This window comes from Eptesicus fuscus, chromosome 13, assembly GCF_027574615.1.
Source record: "Eptesicus fuscus isolate TK198812 chromosome 13, DD_ASM_mEF_20220401, whole genome shotgun sequence".
Classification (NCBI taxonomy): Eukaryota; Metazoa; Chordata; class Mammalia; order Chiroptera; family Vespertilionidae; genus Eptesicus; species Eptesicus fuscus.
Window position 1 is genome coordinate 24,030,521 of NC_072485.1, and position 14,909 is coordinate 24,045,429.

Genomic DNA, 14,909 nt, shown 5'->3' on the forward strand with positions numbered 1-14,909 from the left:
ATAAACAATACATAGTTCCCTTATATCCTGAGACAGTATGTATAGTTTTTGTAAAACTCAAGCCAAAAGCAGAATCCCTCTAATGATTAATATGTCTATATGCCAAGACTAAGCAGAAGCTACTGAACAAAGGCTTGGAGTCGGAAAGGCCTACCATTTCACTCTGTTACAATGCCCCCTTTTTTCTTGTCCATTCCTTAATCTAGAGGAAAATAAGGCAACTGGGTCTAGGTTCAATTAAGAGAGAGGATTCGCTTTAAGATGAAGTCAGATTTGCCAGCCCATTGTGCCCCTTTTATCCAGCTCTTACAATCTCACACACCTACCTCTTCCACAATGGTCCCTGAGCCATAGAGAAGGCATTCTGAATGTTTCAGACAAAAAAAAATAAAGAGTAACTTTTGTTATTGTGTTCCCTGGGACCCAAACCATGATGAGCTGGCTGCTGCTCAAACACTTCCTAACAAGTAATCTAAAGTGATCCTATTGTCTAAGGACCTCCATGTCAAGGATTCTAAGGTGAGTCCAGTTTGTTCAGTGAAGTGGGTGCCCTAGTCACTAGAGATTGCGGAAGGAATATTCCAAGTGGGAAACACATTTTCTAACAGTTTCTTTCCTGTTGAGAGGGCACCAGTCTTGCGGCAACGGAAAGCTTCAATTTATCTGGAAAATATATGCACAAAAACAAGACCATACTGATAACCCAAACTAAGTGGCAGCTGAATGAATGGATTTCATCTGCCTGTGCCACAGTCTGATACTCAGGTTCAGTCATTTTAGTGTGTCACTAAGTTTGATGACACACATCTTATGTCAGGATATCTCATATTTCCAGCAATTTCACATATACATTGTGTCCCAAAAATGTATACACACTTTGAATAATTATTAATTACAATGGGTTAAATCTGAAAAGAAAGAAGCATCAATTGAGCTATCAGCTGTGAAGTGTGTATACATTTTTTTGGGACAAACTGTATTTCTGGAACACTTATATACTTACTAGAAGCCCAGTGCATGAAATTTGTGCGTAGCGGGGGGAATCCCCTAAGCCTAGCCTGCACCCTCTCCAATCCGGGACCCCCAGGATCAGGCCTAAACTGGCAGTAGGACATCTCTCTCACAATCCGGGACCACTGCTCACCTGCCTGCCTGCTTGATCGCCCCTAACTGCCCCGCCTGGCCTGGTCACCCCTCACTGCCCTCTCCCGTGCCAGCCTGGTCACCCCCAACTGTCCCCCCCCCCCATGGGCCTGGTCACCCCACGCATCCTGCTGCTCGGTTGTTTGGTCGCCCCTCACTGACCCCCCTGCCGCACAGGTCGCCCCACACAGCCTGTTCAGTCGTCTGTTTGGTTGCAATGGTCGCTTAGGCTTTTATATATATAGACTAGTAGCCCGTTTGCACGAAGATTCGTGCAATAGCCTTCATTCACCTGGCTGCCTGCACCAGTTTTCTGCCGGCACCGGGGACCAGGCCTTGGCTGTGGCCACCGCCTTCTGCCTTCTTTCAGGGTCCAGGCTTGGCCCTGGGCGGTGGCCTTGGGCTCGGCTGCACCCAGCGTCCCTACTACCCGATCTCAGGACCAAGCCAACTCCCAGGTCGGCTCGCTCCTGCGATCTGCGAAGGCACCCCGCTGGCGCCCAAGGCCGGGAAAGCCTCGGGCGGCTTTCCCGGCCTTGGGCTCCGCCGCAACCCCAGCGTCCCTGCGACCTGATCGCAGGAGCGAGCCGACCCCCCAGGTCGGCTCGCTCCTGCGATCGGAGCAGGCACCCCGCTGGCGCCCAAGGCCGGGAAAGCCTCAGCCGGCTTTCCTGGCCTTGGGCTCCGCCGCACCCCAGCGTCCCTGCAACGGTTTCCTGGTGGGCGTGGTTGAGGGCTGGCTTGGTTGGTGGGCGTGGCTTGGGCGTAGCGAAGGTGCGGTCAATTTGCATATTTGTCTATTATAAGGTAAGATACAACATAAAAATGCTCAATGTTATTTTTATTTGGTAATGCTTGCCAAGTATATTCAACACACAGAAATTAGCCTAATTAGTTTAATATTTCTGTTTTGTAAGAAAAGAAACCAAATCTTTTGAGGTGTTCCACGATCCTTCTGGAATACCTCAGTTATTCCCAGGTCAAGACACAATTTATAATTTAAATTTTGCAAAATTTTAAATTTTGAGACATTTTTCAAAAGCTATCAAAAAGTCTGGACATGGTTCTTTTAAAAAAAGCCAATAAGATATATCATTTATTCATTGTATAATTAGTTATGTTCTGGGCATATACTCTTAAAAACAAAAAGGACAAACTCACTTAAGTATGACTGTTTTTGATTAGGAGTTTAGATGGATTATTGTGGCACAAATACAAACACCTATAATTAGGAGAAATCATGATATAAATTAAAATCCAGGCCTGTGATAACCCAGATGCCAGAGAATAACGATTCACCTGCATTGTAAATGTTCTGTGTAAAAGCTACCACCTTAGGACTTTGCACTTTCTGTTCCTGTTGCCTGGAATTCTCTTTAGCCAGATATAACCTCTGCTCAAATGGCACCTGGTTTGACCACCCCATTCACACTCTCGTCCTCTCTTCCTCAGCTTCTTTTCTTTTCTTTATGTCACTGTATGAAACATGTCTATATCTCCCACTGTCTCTCCCACTGACGTGCAAGCCCCTTGGAGCAGTGGTCTCTGTTTGGTTCACTGCTATCTTCCTGGTGCTTCCACCAATGACTGGCTGATAGTAGACTCTAGATAAATATTTACTAAACAAAGGTTGCTCCACAAAACATTGCTGTGTATGGAGGTGACGTGGTCTGATAAGTACGTAACAAATCCCTGATGAAGGATGTTTGTCTTCATGATCTACATTTTTACATACTAGTATTTCTCAGTAGCCTGTGAGACAGAGGCAAAGCCGACTTGGCTCTCCATGCTTTGGAGACCACGGTGGACAATGTCTGGTCTCGTGTCTGCTGGGATGAGTGGAACAGTTCCGCATGGAAACTTCCAGTAATTCTCATTCGCTTCCCGTTTGTAATTATGTTGTACCCAAACAAACTCTATGGTTCCCTACTAAAGTCTAAGTTCTTTAAGGTCTGTTTCTTAACGATCTTTGTGTGGATCGTAGTGCTTAATGTTGTGCCTGGCATACATTTCCTTAAGAATGAAAGAAGAGGAATTGCAATGAAGCGACAGTTGGTACCCAGCCTTAGGTTCAGGACCGTCAATCTGCATCTTAGTTCTCCGAGCAGAAGTACCGTCATGATGGTGGGCCCAGGGAGAGGTATCATGCAGTGAGAATGGCTGCTCTACCAGTCCTGGTCTGCTTATATCTGGACTTGTACGTGAAACAGAAATGCACTTCAGTCTTACTTAAACCACTGCATTTGGGGGTCTCTTTGTTATAAGAGCTTATGCTTTAACATGCCCAATTTCTTAGTTGGGAAATGACAGTGATACCTAGCGGGACAATAGGAGTATTCAGTGGGACGTTCGCTGCAAAGTGATAGCTAGAATTATACAGACTTGTGCAGCTTTCCTTTAGCCTGATGTCAAAGTCATGGTCTGAGCAGAAGACCTGAAAGTGAGACACCTGAAGTGGTTGGACTAGTGCAAAAATCAGTCACAGTCAAGAAAGGCACACTAGTACCTCCTCCCCGCCATACCTCCTCCCCATTCAGCTCTGGGGTCAGCCAGTGGCCAGTTAGCTAATGAAACAACAGGCAGAGAAACCTTGGTGGTGCTGGTGGCAGGGAAGGGGTGGGAATAGATATTTGTGAAAAGGAATTTAATTTTTTATGATGGTGAATGTTATACCAATTCTATTCCTGATCTCTAGGAAACTTTTGGTAAAATATCCAGTCTTGTTGCTGTTTTGAGGCTCTGGTTAAGTGCTGAGTTCAGCCTTGAGAACAAACGTGGAGGGTTGGACTCTTGGTACAGCAAGAAAGGGGCAAGCTGGCCGGGAACTGCTGCGCTGTGGAAACCCGAGAGCACATGGGGCCCGTGTGCACAGCCAAAACACTAAAAAACTCACCCCAAGTTGGGAAACGGTGATTTCCACTGCAGATCCAGGTCTAAGTTGGAGACTCAAACTATAGATCCTTAAAATCACTTGCATTTCTCCCGCATCCTCCTCACCAAAAATAACTGACATAGCCTTCTATTAACACTAAATTTCAAAATTCATGTATCACCAGGACATTTTTGGCATAGTCAAGTACAGATTTATTAAGTAGGAATTTCTCAGCACTTACCCCGCTGTATTATGGGCTTGGTTCTCCATGTCGAGAAACTGCCTCTGGTTTATATTTCTCAGTGTTTAACCTGTAAGGGGGAAACAATGGTCTAGATTCCTAAAATGATAACCGTTATTTAAAAAAAAAAACGAAAGAATTGAAAGCAAGAATTGCTTCTGGTAAACCATTTAGTACGAGTTTTTCTGAATGCAGTGCTCTTGGTTCTACAAAATGTAGAAACTTGCATGTGTGTGTGTGTGTGTGTGTGTGTGTGTGTGTGTCTCCCGATGCATTTGTGACTTTGGCTTAGTGATGAGTAGATAAATGGGATACTCAATCGAAGTAGCATTCGCTCCAGAACAGCTTGGTGCCAGGTCCATGAGATGAGTAAAATAGAATTCCTATTTTATTCCAGCTAAATGCTCTCAAACTTCCCTTTCTTGTGGATCCTCTAAACGTTTGCCATTAGCTTTTATTTGTAAATAATTTTTTTTATTTGGCCCTTTCTGGGTTTTGTCAGAGATTTAAAATAAAAAGACTAAGAATTCCCTAAAATTAGGAATCTCACAATTCCTCAAAGACTCTGTAGGCACCTGCTCACCCTTGGGTGTTAGTATTCGCCCAACCTTAAAAAAATATATATTTTAAAAAAGGCTTTTTTCAGCAACAACGTTTTCATGAGGATAAATGGACAAAGTATTGAAAAGGACTTCAGCTCCTCTGAATTACTGAATAAAAGTCAATTAAATAGCATTCAAGGTGGTAGAAAGAGGAGGAAGATTCCTGGGCTCATGTCACTCTCCAATCAAAGGATGTAAGAGGAACCCTGGATTGGGGTGGAGAGGAGGGGTGAGGAGCACGGGTGGGGATCGCCAGGTGAATACATTCATGTTGTAGGTCTCAAATCCTTCACTTTAACCTCAGGGGAACTGAGGCACAGAGAAGCCAGGTGACTTACCCAGGGCCACACAGCTAGAACCTCGACCTTCCCATCGAGGGAGAAACGCTGCTGTGGATGTGCAAGGACCGTCCCTGCAGCCCGGCTCCCTCCACCCGTCGCGCGCCCCAGCAGCGACCCCCGCCTCCTGCCGCGACCCGCGCTGGGTTCAAGGCCACCCCCAAGGGGCAGCCGGCCTGCTGGGGCTCCCCGCCCCTCTTGAGCACGTCTGGCCGACGGGACGGGGGTCGGGGGGCGAGGCGGAGCGGGGAGGCCGGGGCGGGTTACCTGCGCTGCACCGCGCCGCCCTCCCGGGACGGGTCTGAGGTCCGGGAGCAGGATCGCGGGGTCCCCGCCCGCCCGGTCCCAGGTTCCCCGCCACTGGCTGCCGCGCTCCCGCCGCCCGGGCCTCCCCGCCGCGCGGTCTCGGCCGTTGTGGCCTCACCCTCTGGGCCCTCGCCCGCCGCCGCTTGGCCACTGGTTGCCATGGGGACGCGACGCCGGGGGTGGGGGGGTGGGTGGGTGGGGGATGGGCGCGGCGGCGGGAGGCGGCGGCGGGAGCGGCTTGCGGATGCTCCCCCGCCGCGGAAACCTCCCCCTCGAGCGCGTCCTCCTGCCCCCCCAGTTTTAAGTCTGTGTCTGCTCGCTAGACGAAGGGCTCCCTGAGACCACATTCTAGTCCTTTCCTATTCGTGGCTCCCTCTGCCTAGTCCGGTGCCCGGCACCCAACGTGGGTCCGAAAAGTATTTGTTGAATGAATGAAGGAAAGGAACAAAATGTAAACAGCGGGGGTGGGGGGTGGGGTGGAATCTGCACCCAAGTGTCTCCAAGTGTCTAAAATCCCCCTGGCTCTCCTCCCTCTTAACCACACTTGAAATGGTTTGAAAAAGAAATAAACTCGGGTAAAGGGAACTGTCTTTTCTAGTCACCAAAGTGCCTTCCAGTTGGATTTCTTTTAACACAGCGTCATTCAGTGCACAGCTACTCTGGTCGCGATAGCAACAGCAACTATACCTGCCTTTCCCATACAGCTGTGCCTGCCTTTCCCATACAGCTGTACTTGTACTTCCCATACAGCTGTACCTGTCTTCCCATACAGCTGTACCTATACTTCCCATACAGCTGTACCTGCCTTTCCCATACAGCTGTACCCGCCTTTCCCATACAGCTGTACCCGCCTTTCCCATACAGCTGTACCCGCCTTTCCCATACAGCTGTACCTGTCTTTCCCATACAGCTGTACCCGCCTTTCCCATACAGCTGTACCTGTCTTCCCATACAGCTGTACCTGCCTTTCCCATACAGCTGTACCTGCCTTTCCCATACAGCTGTACTTGTACTTCCCATACAGCTGTACCTGTCTTCCCATACAGCTGTACCTATACTTCCCATACAGCTGTACCCGCCTTTCCCATACAGCTGTACCCGCCTTTCCCATACAGCTGTACCCGTCTTTCCCATACAGCTGTACCCGCCTTTCCCATACAGATGTACCTGTACTTCCCATACATCTGTACCTGCCTTTCCCATACAGCTGTACCTGTATTCCCATACAGCTGTACCCGCCTTTCCCATACAGCTGTACCCGCCTTTCCCATACAGCTGTACCCGCCTTTCCCATACAGCTGTACCCGCCTTTCCCATACAGCTGTACCCGCCTTTCCCATACATCTGTACCTGCCTTTCCCATACAGCTGTACCTGCCTTTCCCATACAGCTGTACCTATACTTCCCATACAGCTGTACCTGCCTTTCCCATACATCTGTACCTGCCTTTCCCATACAGCTGTACCTGCCTTTCCCATACAGCTGTACCCGCCTTTCCCATACATCTGTACCTGCCTTTCCCATACAGCTGTACCTGTCTTTCCCATACAGCTGTACCCGCCTTTCCCATACAGCTGTACCTGTCTTTCCCATACAGCTGTACCTGTCTTTCCCATACAGCTGTACCTGTCTTTCCCATACAGCTGTACCTATACTTCCCATACAGCTGTACCTGCCTTTCCCATACAGCTGTACCCGCCTTTCCCATACAGCTGTACCCGCCTTTCCCATACAGCTGTACCCGCCTTTCCCATACAGCTGTACCTGTCTTTCCCATGCAGCGCATTGGGTCCTTAGAATAACCCTGCAGTGAGACGCCTTAGAAGAAGCGGACAGTCTTGCCTCCCTCTTAGGGAGAAGGAAATAGCTCCTTAGTGGGATGGAACACAGAGTGAGTGATTCTAAATTCTTTCCATTTCATCAAATTCCAAGAATAATTGATGACAGAAGCTCTGTCTCACAGTCCTTATTTTGAAGAAATGATAGGAAAGAATATGTACATGTATATGTACGTGTGTGTGTTATATATTGAGCGATATTTTTAAGCACTTGAATTTTATGTTTGGGGGAAATATATATTTTTAATCCTCACCCGAGGATATTGTTTTTCCGTTGATTTTCAGAGAGAGTGGAAAGGAGGTGGGGAGAGAAAGAGAGAGAGAGAGAAACATAGATGTGAGAAAGACACATCAACTGCTTGACTCCCCCATGAGCTGCCAGTGCTGGGGGATAGAACCTGCAACCCAGGTACGTGCCCTTGACCAGGAATGGAACTTGTGACCCTTCCGTGTGCAGGCCAGAGCTGGAAAATATTCTTGCATCTATTTTAGGAACAGAAATCCTTTCCAATAATACAGTCAATTAATTTCTAATTCCTAAAATCTTCTATTTGCACTCCACTTTCATAACATTAACAATTTGCTACTTTAATATATATATTGATTTCAGAGAGGAAGGGAGAGAGAAACATCAGTCATGAGAGAAAATTATTATCGGCCGCCTCCTGCACACCCACACTGGGGACCAACCTGCAAACCAGGAATATGGCCTGACAGGGAATTGAACCATGACCTCCTGGTTCATAGGTCCAAGCTCAACCATTGAGCCACACTGGCCAGGCCTCCAATGATTTTTTTTTTTTTTTTTTTTTAGAGAGAGAGAGAGGAAGGGAGGGAGAGAAGTGGGGAGAGAGAAACTTCCACGTGTTAGAGACACCTCTATAGTTGCCTCCCGCAACTGCCCCAACAGTCTGTGGGCCAACGCTTTAACCGCTGAGCAAAACCAGCTAGGATCTTGGTCTTCTTTATTCTTGTCTAAACTGAATGGATCAATTATTTATTCTGACCAGAGGAAGGCAAAATGGACCTAGGAACAAAAGGTAATGAAGTTTCAGGATGCCCAATATCACTCACATTGCTTAGCTCTTTTTCATTGGTTAAGTTCATACTTTCATGTTCATTAGTTCCTTAGATACTCAGAAGTACCATGTGACACTAGTGTAACTGGTGTTATAGCTTTTTAAAAGCAGATTAGCAACCTAAGGTTTAGAGAGAATAAAGAATTTTTCAGAGATAACTCATCTAGGTCAAGTGCAGCTAAGAACCAAAATCATCTTACTCCAAGTCTAGTGCTCTTCAAATTACCTCAGATTTCATGTTGAGGAGGTTTCTTTAGCAATCAGAATCTTGCAGAGGTAACTACAGATGTATTTAAATCCACATTTTCACAAAAAAGAATGGGTGTGGGCAGGACTTGCAAAGCATAAGTATGTGAGAGAACACATATTGTGATGGATTTAAGAAAATTTAAATATAGAGCAGAGCCCCACCTCCCCTTCAATTTAATAGAAATAAAGGCTTTCATTTCAGGTTGAAACTTAAAGCCTGCCTATATCCCCACCCCGGAAGTAACTGCAAAGAGGAATTTACCCTGAAATGCACCTATTATTAGATCTCTTCAGGAGAAATTAATGAAGAAAGCAGAAAGTCCCTGAGTATAAAGGAGAGAAAGAGTGTGACCAGGGTGCTGGTGAGAGCTCAGTCCTGAAAGAGAATTGGAGGACACAGTAAAGTCAGAATAAGACATAAAATATAATCAGAAATGGCCAAAAGAAAGTATATGAGACATATATGGCTGAGGGATGAGGAAAACCAGCAGAAACAATTCTCTGTCAAAATATTGGAATCAGACAAAGATTATAAAAAATATTACTAGTAAGTTTTTAGAACAATAAAAGACAAGATTGAAAAAAATCTGCAGGGAGCACTAAATATAAAAAACAAGCTGGCATTGCCTGACCAGTGTGGCTCAGGTAGTTGAGTTTCGTCCCCTGCACCAGGAGATCACCTGTTCAGATTCCCAGTCAAGGCACAGACCCTGAATTGCAGGTCGATGCCCAGTTGGGAATTGTGCGGGAGGCAACTGATAGATCTCTCATTGATGTTTCTTTCTCTTCCTCTCTCCTCCTCTCTCTGAAATCAATTAAAACATGTTTAGAAAAATAACCTAGCATATTTGAAAAGAAACCAATGGAAATTCTAAAACTAAAAAAATTAAATTACTGCCCCAGCCGATTTGGCTCAGTGAATAGAGCATCAACCTGCTGACTAAAGGGTCCCAGGTTCGATTCTGGTCAAGGGCACATGCCCAGTTGGGGGCAAGATCCCCAGTGGGGAGTGTGCAGGAGGCAGCCAATCAATGATTCTCTCTCATCATTGATGCTTCTATCTCTCTCTTCCTCTTCCTTCCTCTCTGAAATTCATAAAAAATATATTTTAAAAAAAATTAAATTACTAATAATCAAAAATTAAAATACAATAGGTATGTATAACATTAGACTTGATACAGGTACAGAGAGAAATTGTGAACTGGAAAACAGATTAAAAGAAAGTTTCCAGAGTATAGGGAAGGACAAGACAATATTTTAATATGAAGGTTTTACAATTTTATTACTATTTAATAGAATTATTTGTTGTTAAGAAAATAAAAATAGATGATATATGTGAAAATAGTACATGTCCTGGCATATAGTGGGTACTCAAGAAGTATTTGTCAAATTTAAAATAAAAAAATAATAGTTTTGCAAATCATCTTTGTCACTTGTTATAATTTCTACTTCTCTGTCAAAATGTTCAAGCTTCTCTTTTAAATCTTTAAACATATTTATCATAGTTATTTTCTATTTTGTGTCTTATAATTCCAATCTCTGAAATGTTTGGGGTTTATTGCCGCTAGCTCTTACTCATTCATATTGTTTTGTTTTCTTGTGTTTTACGATTTTTGACTATGAAATATTTTTTTTGCAGGAGGTAATTTTATTTCTGACATATTTGAGGCTAGGATTGAGGTTGGGTTCTTCCAGAGAAGATTTAGGTTTGCTTCGGAGAATTGCCTCAGGGCGTGACCAACCCCAAATCACTTTACATTAAATTCTTCACAGGATATTTTTTTCAGACAGTGCAGTTAATATAATGAATGAAAAATAAGTATTAGGTTCAGCTTATGATACAAACTCCCAGAGAAAGAATGTTTCTTCACCCAGTTCCAAAGTCAAGATGGGCATGTTTTCTGCTATTTCATTTTTATGACTTTTTAAAAAATAAGATTTTTATTTTAGAACAGTTTTAGATTTATAGAAAAATTATAAAGGTAATGCAAGGAGTTCCCATATAACCCACATCTAGTAGCCCTTATTAACAACATCTTATCTGAGTATGGCCCTTTGTCACGATTAATAAGCCGATGTTGATATGTTATTAGTAACTGGAGTCCATTCTTTATTCAGATTTCCTTACTTTGTTGTCGCTGCAGGATCCCCTCCAGGATGCCACATTACATTTCCTTATCATGCCTTCTTAGCCACATCTTGGCTGTGACATGTCTAAGCATTTTCTTGTTTGTTATTACCCTGACACTTCTGAGAAGTGCTGGTCAGATAATTGTAGAATGTTCCTCAATTGGAATGTGGTGTTTCTCTCATGTTAGTCCGATTATGGGTTTGAGGGAAGAAGATCACAGTGCACATCCTATCAACATGATTGATGACTGTTGGTGTTGATCTTGGTCACCTGGGTGAGATACTGCTTGTCAAGTCTCCCACTGGAAACTTTCTTCCCCTTCCGTTTCCATTCTGTCCCCTTTAGACGGATGTCACTACGTGCAGCCCACACTTAAGGAGTGGGGAGTTATGCTCCATCACTGTCTTCAGGGTAGAGTATCTATAGAATTTACTTAGAATTTTTTTTGCGTGGAAGATTTGTCTCTTCTCTCCCATTTACTTATATCAGTATGGATTCATGGCTATTTATTATATACTTTGAATTTTAATTGAAGGCTACTTTATTTTGTTTCTCAAATTGTCCCAGCTTTGGCTATTGGGAGCTCTTTCAGTTAACTCCCATTTCTCTTTGCCATACCCTCTTAGTTGTGAGTTTTGGTTTAGTTTTTTTATGTACTTCATTACTTTCTGTTATTATAAGATGCCCAGACTCATATTGTATAGGTACAATTATTGCTTCGGTCCTAGAATCAGCTATTTCTCCAAGGAGTTCTAGTTTCTTTTGCTTAGAGATCAATTAGAAACCAAGATCTGGGCACTAGGTGTGGTCATTGCTACTGTGTATCCTTGATTCCAAGCCCTTTTAGCTGACAACGCAAGGAAATATATGTTTCTATACTAACCCATGTAATATAGCAATATCTATAAATATTTCTATATGTAACCATTCATATCTTGATTAGGCTAAATATGAGTTCCCACTCTAGTGTATTATGCACATAGGTTATTCTAGCCTCCTCCCCTTTTAAATTTCTACTCCAACAGTAAAAAACTGGCTGCCACCATCCACCGTTTAACTTACTTAATTATCCAAATGCAGCATATAGGTACAGCAGTATTAGCATTGTTAACCTGTACACTATGGGGAACAACCTTATCAATTAGAGCACAGTTCTTACGTGCAGTTAATTTTGCCTTTGGCCTCACCGATTCTACTCATTTCCAAAGTCATTTAGGTGAGTACCTTTCCTCCCCATCTCTTTCAATAAGGTTATTTCATATATTTGTAAGACAGTTAGATTCTTTTGTCACATATTACCTCCCACCCTGGCATCCTCCAATCTCCCAAGTAATATTTTTAAATATGTATACTTTAAGGTTCACTCTTTGTGCCTCATTTACTTTTTTTTTTTTTTTAATCCTCACCCGAGGATATTTTTCCATTGATTTTTAGAGAGAGTGGAAGAGAGAGGGAAAGACAGACATAGTGATGTGAGAGAAGCACATTGATTGGTTGCCTCCTGCATGAGCCCCGATCAGGGCCTGGGTTGGGGAGGAGCCCGCAACCGAGATATGTGCCCTTGACCGAAGTCAAACCTTGAACCCTTTGGTCTGCAGGCCGACGCTCTATCCACTGAGCGAAACCGGCCAGGGCTGTGCCTCATTTGCTTTTATAGTGAAGGTAGCCTTTTTTGGATCCCAGTTTTATGCTGAGGTCTTCTGTTGGAATCCTCATTTGGGCTGGCCTTGGGCTTTCTATCCTATTGCCCTTCTGCATGTAGCCATCTATATATATAAAAAACCAGCGACTAGAATGCCGTAACGACTGGAATGACCGATCGCTATGACGCCCACTGCAGCCAGTGAACCCACCCGATTGGGGGGTGGGGCCGGGCAACCTCCTGCAGCCCCTCCCCCCGGCCAGCCCCACCCCAGATGGGCTCCAACCACCTGATCAGGGGCAGAGCCAGCTGGCCAACTGCCTGCAGCCCCTATCCCCGGCTGGCCCTGCCCCTGATGGGTCCCCACCACCCCCAATTGACCCACAGGCCCTCCCTCCAGCCATCTCCGCCCCCAATTGGCCTCCCCCCACTCCGATCAGGGGCAGGGCCGGCCAGCCAATCACCCATGGCCCCTGATCAGCCCCCCCACCCCATTCGGGGGTGGGGCTGGCCAGCCAACCTCCTGCCATCTCCTCCTCCTGACTGGGCTGGCCCCGATCCGCCAATTGGGGCCGGGCCAGCCGGACCCCACCTGTGCACGAATTCATGCACTGGGCCTCTAGTCATAGAATAAGAGAAACACTTAGAGCAAAGCTACATTTAGCATCCACCCCCTTGTTAGAGAGTCTTGCTTCCACTGGGTTTTGAAATTATTGGTTCCATTCTCTCATTCCAACTCAGCAATATATTTATACTTTTACATACTATTTTTTGTTTAATGAGTGTTGTTCAGGGTATCTAATCAAACATGCTGTCAGAAATGGAACTTTTTTTCTATATTATTTTAAAACTAGAGGCCCGGTGCACGAAATTCGTGCACGGGGGTGGGGGGGTGAGGGAAGGGGTGTCCCTCAGCCCAGCCTGCACCCTCTCCAATCTGGGACCCTTAGAGGGATGTCCGACTGCCCGTTTAGGCCTGATCCTACTGGGATCGGGCCTAAACGGGCAGTCGGACATCCCTCTCACAATCCAGGACTGCTGGCTCCCAACTGCTCGCCTGTCTGCCTTCCTGATTGCCCCTTACCGCTTCTGCCTGCCAGCCTGATTGATGCTTAACTGCTCCCCTACCAGCCTGTTTGCCCCTAACTGCCCTCCCCTGCAGGCCTGGTCCCCCCCAACTGCCCTCCCCTACAGGCTTGATTGCCCACAACTGCCCTCCTTTGCAGGCCTGGTCCCTCCCAACTGCCCTCCCCTTCTGGCCATCTTGTGGTGGCCATCTTGTGTCCACATGGGGGCAACCATCTTTGACCACATGGGGGCAGCCATCGTGTGTGTTGGAGTGATGGTCAATTTGCATATTACTCTTTTATTAGATAGGATTTCCCATATTCCAGGATATATAAATGTCTTTTAAGTTCCCTCATCTCTTTATTTGTGGAAAGGGTGAAATTTTTGAATGGGTTAAATAAATAATACTCCAAGATCAGACTCCCATTTGCTATAAATTATTGCCCTAGCCAGCTTGGCTCAGTGGATAAAGCGTCAGCCTGTGGACTGAAGGGTCCCAGGTGCAATTCCAGCCAGAGGCACATGCCTGGGTTGCGGGCTTGATCCCCAGTAGGGGGCATGCAGGAGGCAGCTGATCAATGATTCTCTCTTATCATTGATGTTTCCATCTCTCTTTCTCCCTTCCTCTCTGAAATAAATAAAGAAATGTTTAAAAAAAATTGTGATGTTAGTGAAAAATTAAAGAACACAACATAGCCATTTATAAAATAAGAGAATGTGGTCTTAAAACATATTTATAACACAGAATTTTATATTAGGAAGTACGATTATTGTTATTTGTTGTTGTTTAATTTTGTTGCAATGGTTTCTATTAATTGAGAATTACTTCCTGTGCCTCTCTGAGTGTCATGTTTTCTGGTTATCCTACAAGCAATGGTTAACGTACAGTTGGCTGAATAAAACTGAGCTAGAGATATATGAAGAAGTACTTTCAATAAATATTAATGAATAAACATTCTGTCACCACCGTGAGCAACTGCAGCACCTGTTTCAGAGAGATACCAGTGTTTTATCCATTTTAGTGTCACCCTTCAACGATCATGTGGAACAACACACAGGTTGAAGAGAAATGGCTCGTGGTACCCTCATTACTTAGGTTTGTGTTGCAGGGCTGCTCATCATGTCGCCACCATTATGCCTCTTTTTGTCCCTGGGATAAGGCATGCTAGCATTGTTGCCAGTGCTGCTGAACATGGGTTGTTATGCCTGTAATCAAACATTATTCTAGGAGGCATCCGAGTTGAGCATTGAGGGAACATGAGGTTGCCACATTCAATAAGAGAAAAATAAAAAACCAGACATTATTTTTGCTTTTGCTTTTGCTGGACTGAAATGATGAAAACTCTTAGACATGGCTCAGAAAAGGAAGCAGTGAAATGCGAACCATGAACTTTAGCTCA

General features: G+C 44.9%; 1 protein-coding gene across 1 annotated transcript in view; it reads right to left on the bottom strand.

The window, feature by feature from the left end:
- The window catches only part of DEUP1 (deuterosome assembly protein 1), an 85,386-nt gene extending 78,017 nt beyond the window's left edge, over positions 1-7,369 (bottom strand). Inside the window, exons 1-2 of the mRNA XM_054724952.1 lie at positions 7,267-7,369; positions 4,257-4,326 (exon numbers count right to left, since the gene is read on the bottom strand). Of these exons, the coding sequence (XP_054580927.1) occupies positions 4,257-4,285 (29 nt within the window). The 5' untranslated portion in view covers positions 4,286-4,326; positions 7,267-7,369. The remainder of the gene's footprint in view (positions 1-4,256; positions 4,327-7,266) is intronic.
- Between the last annotated feature and the right edge of the window lie 7,540 nt (positions 7,370-14,909).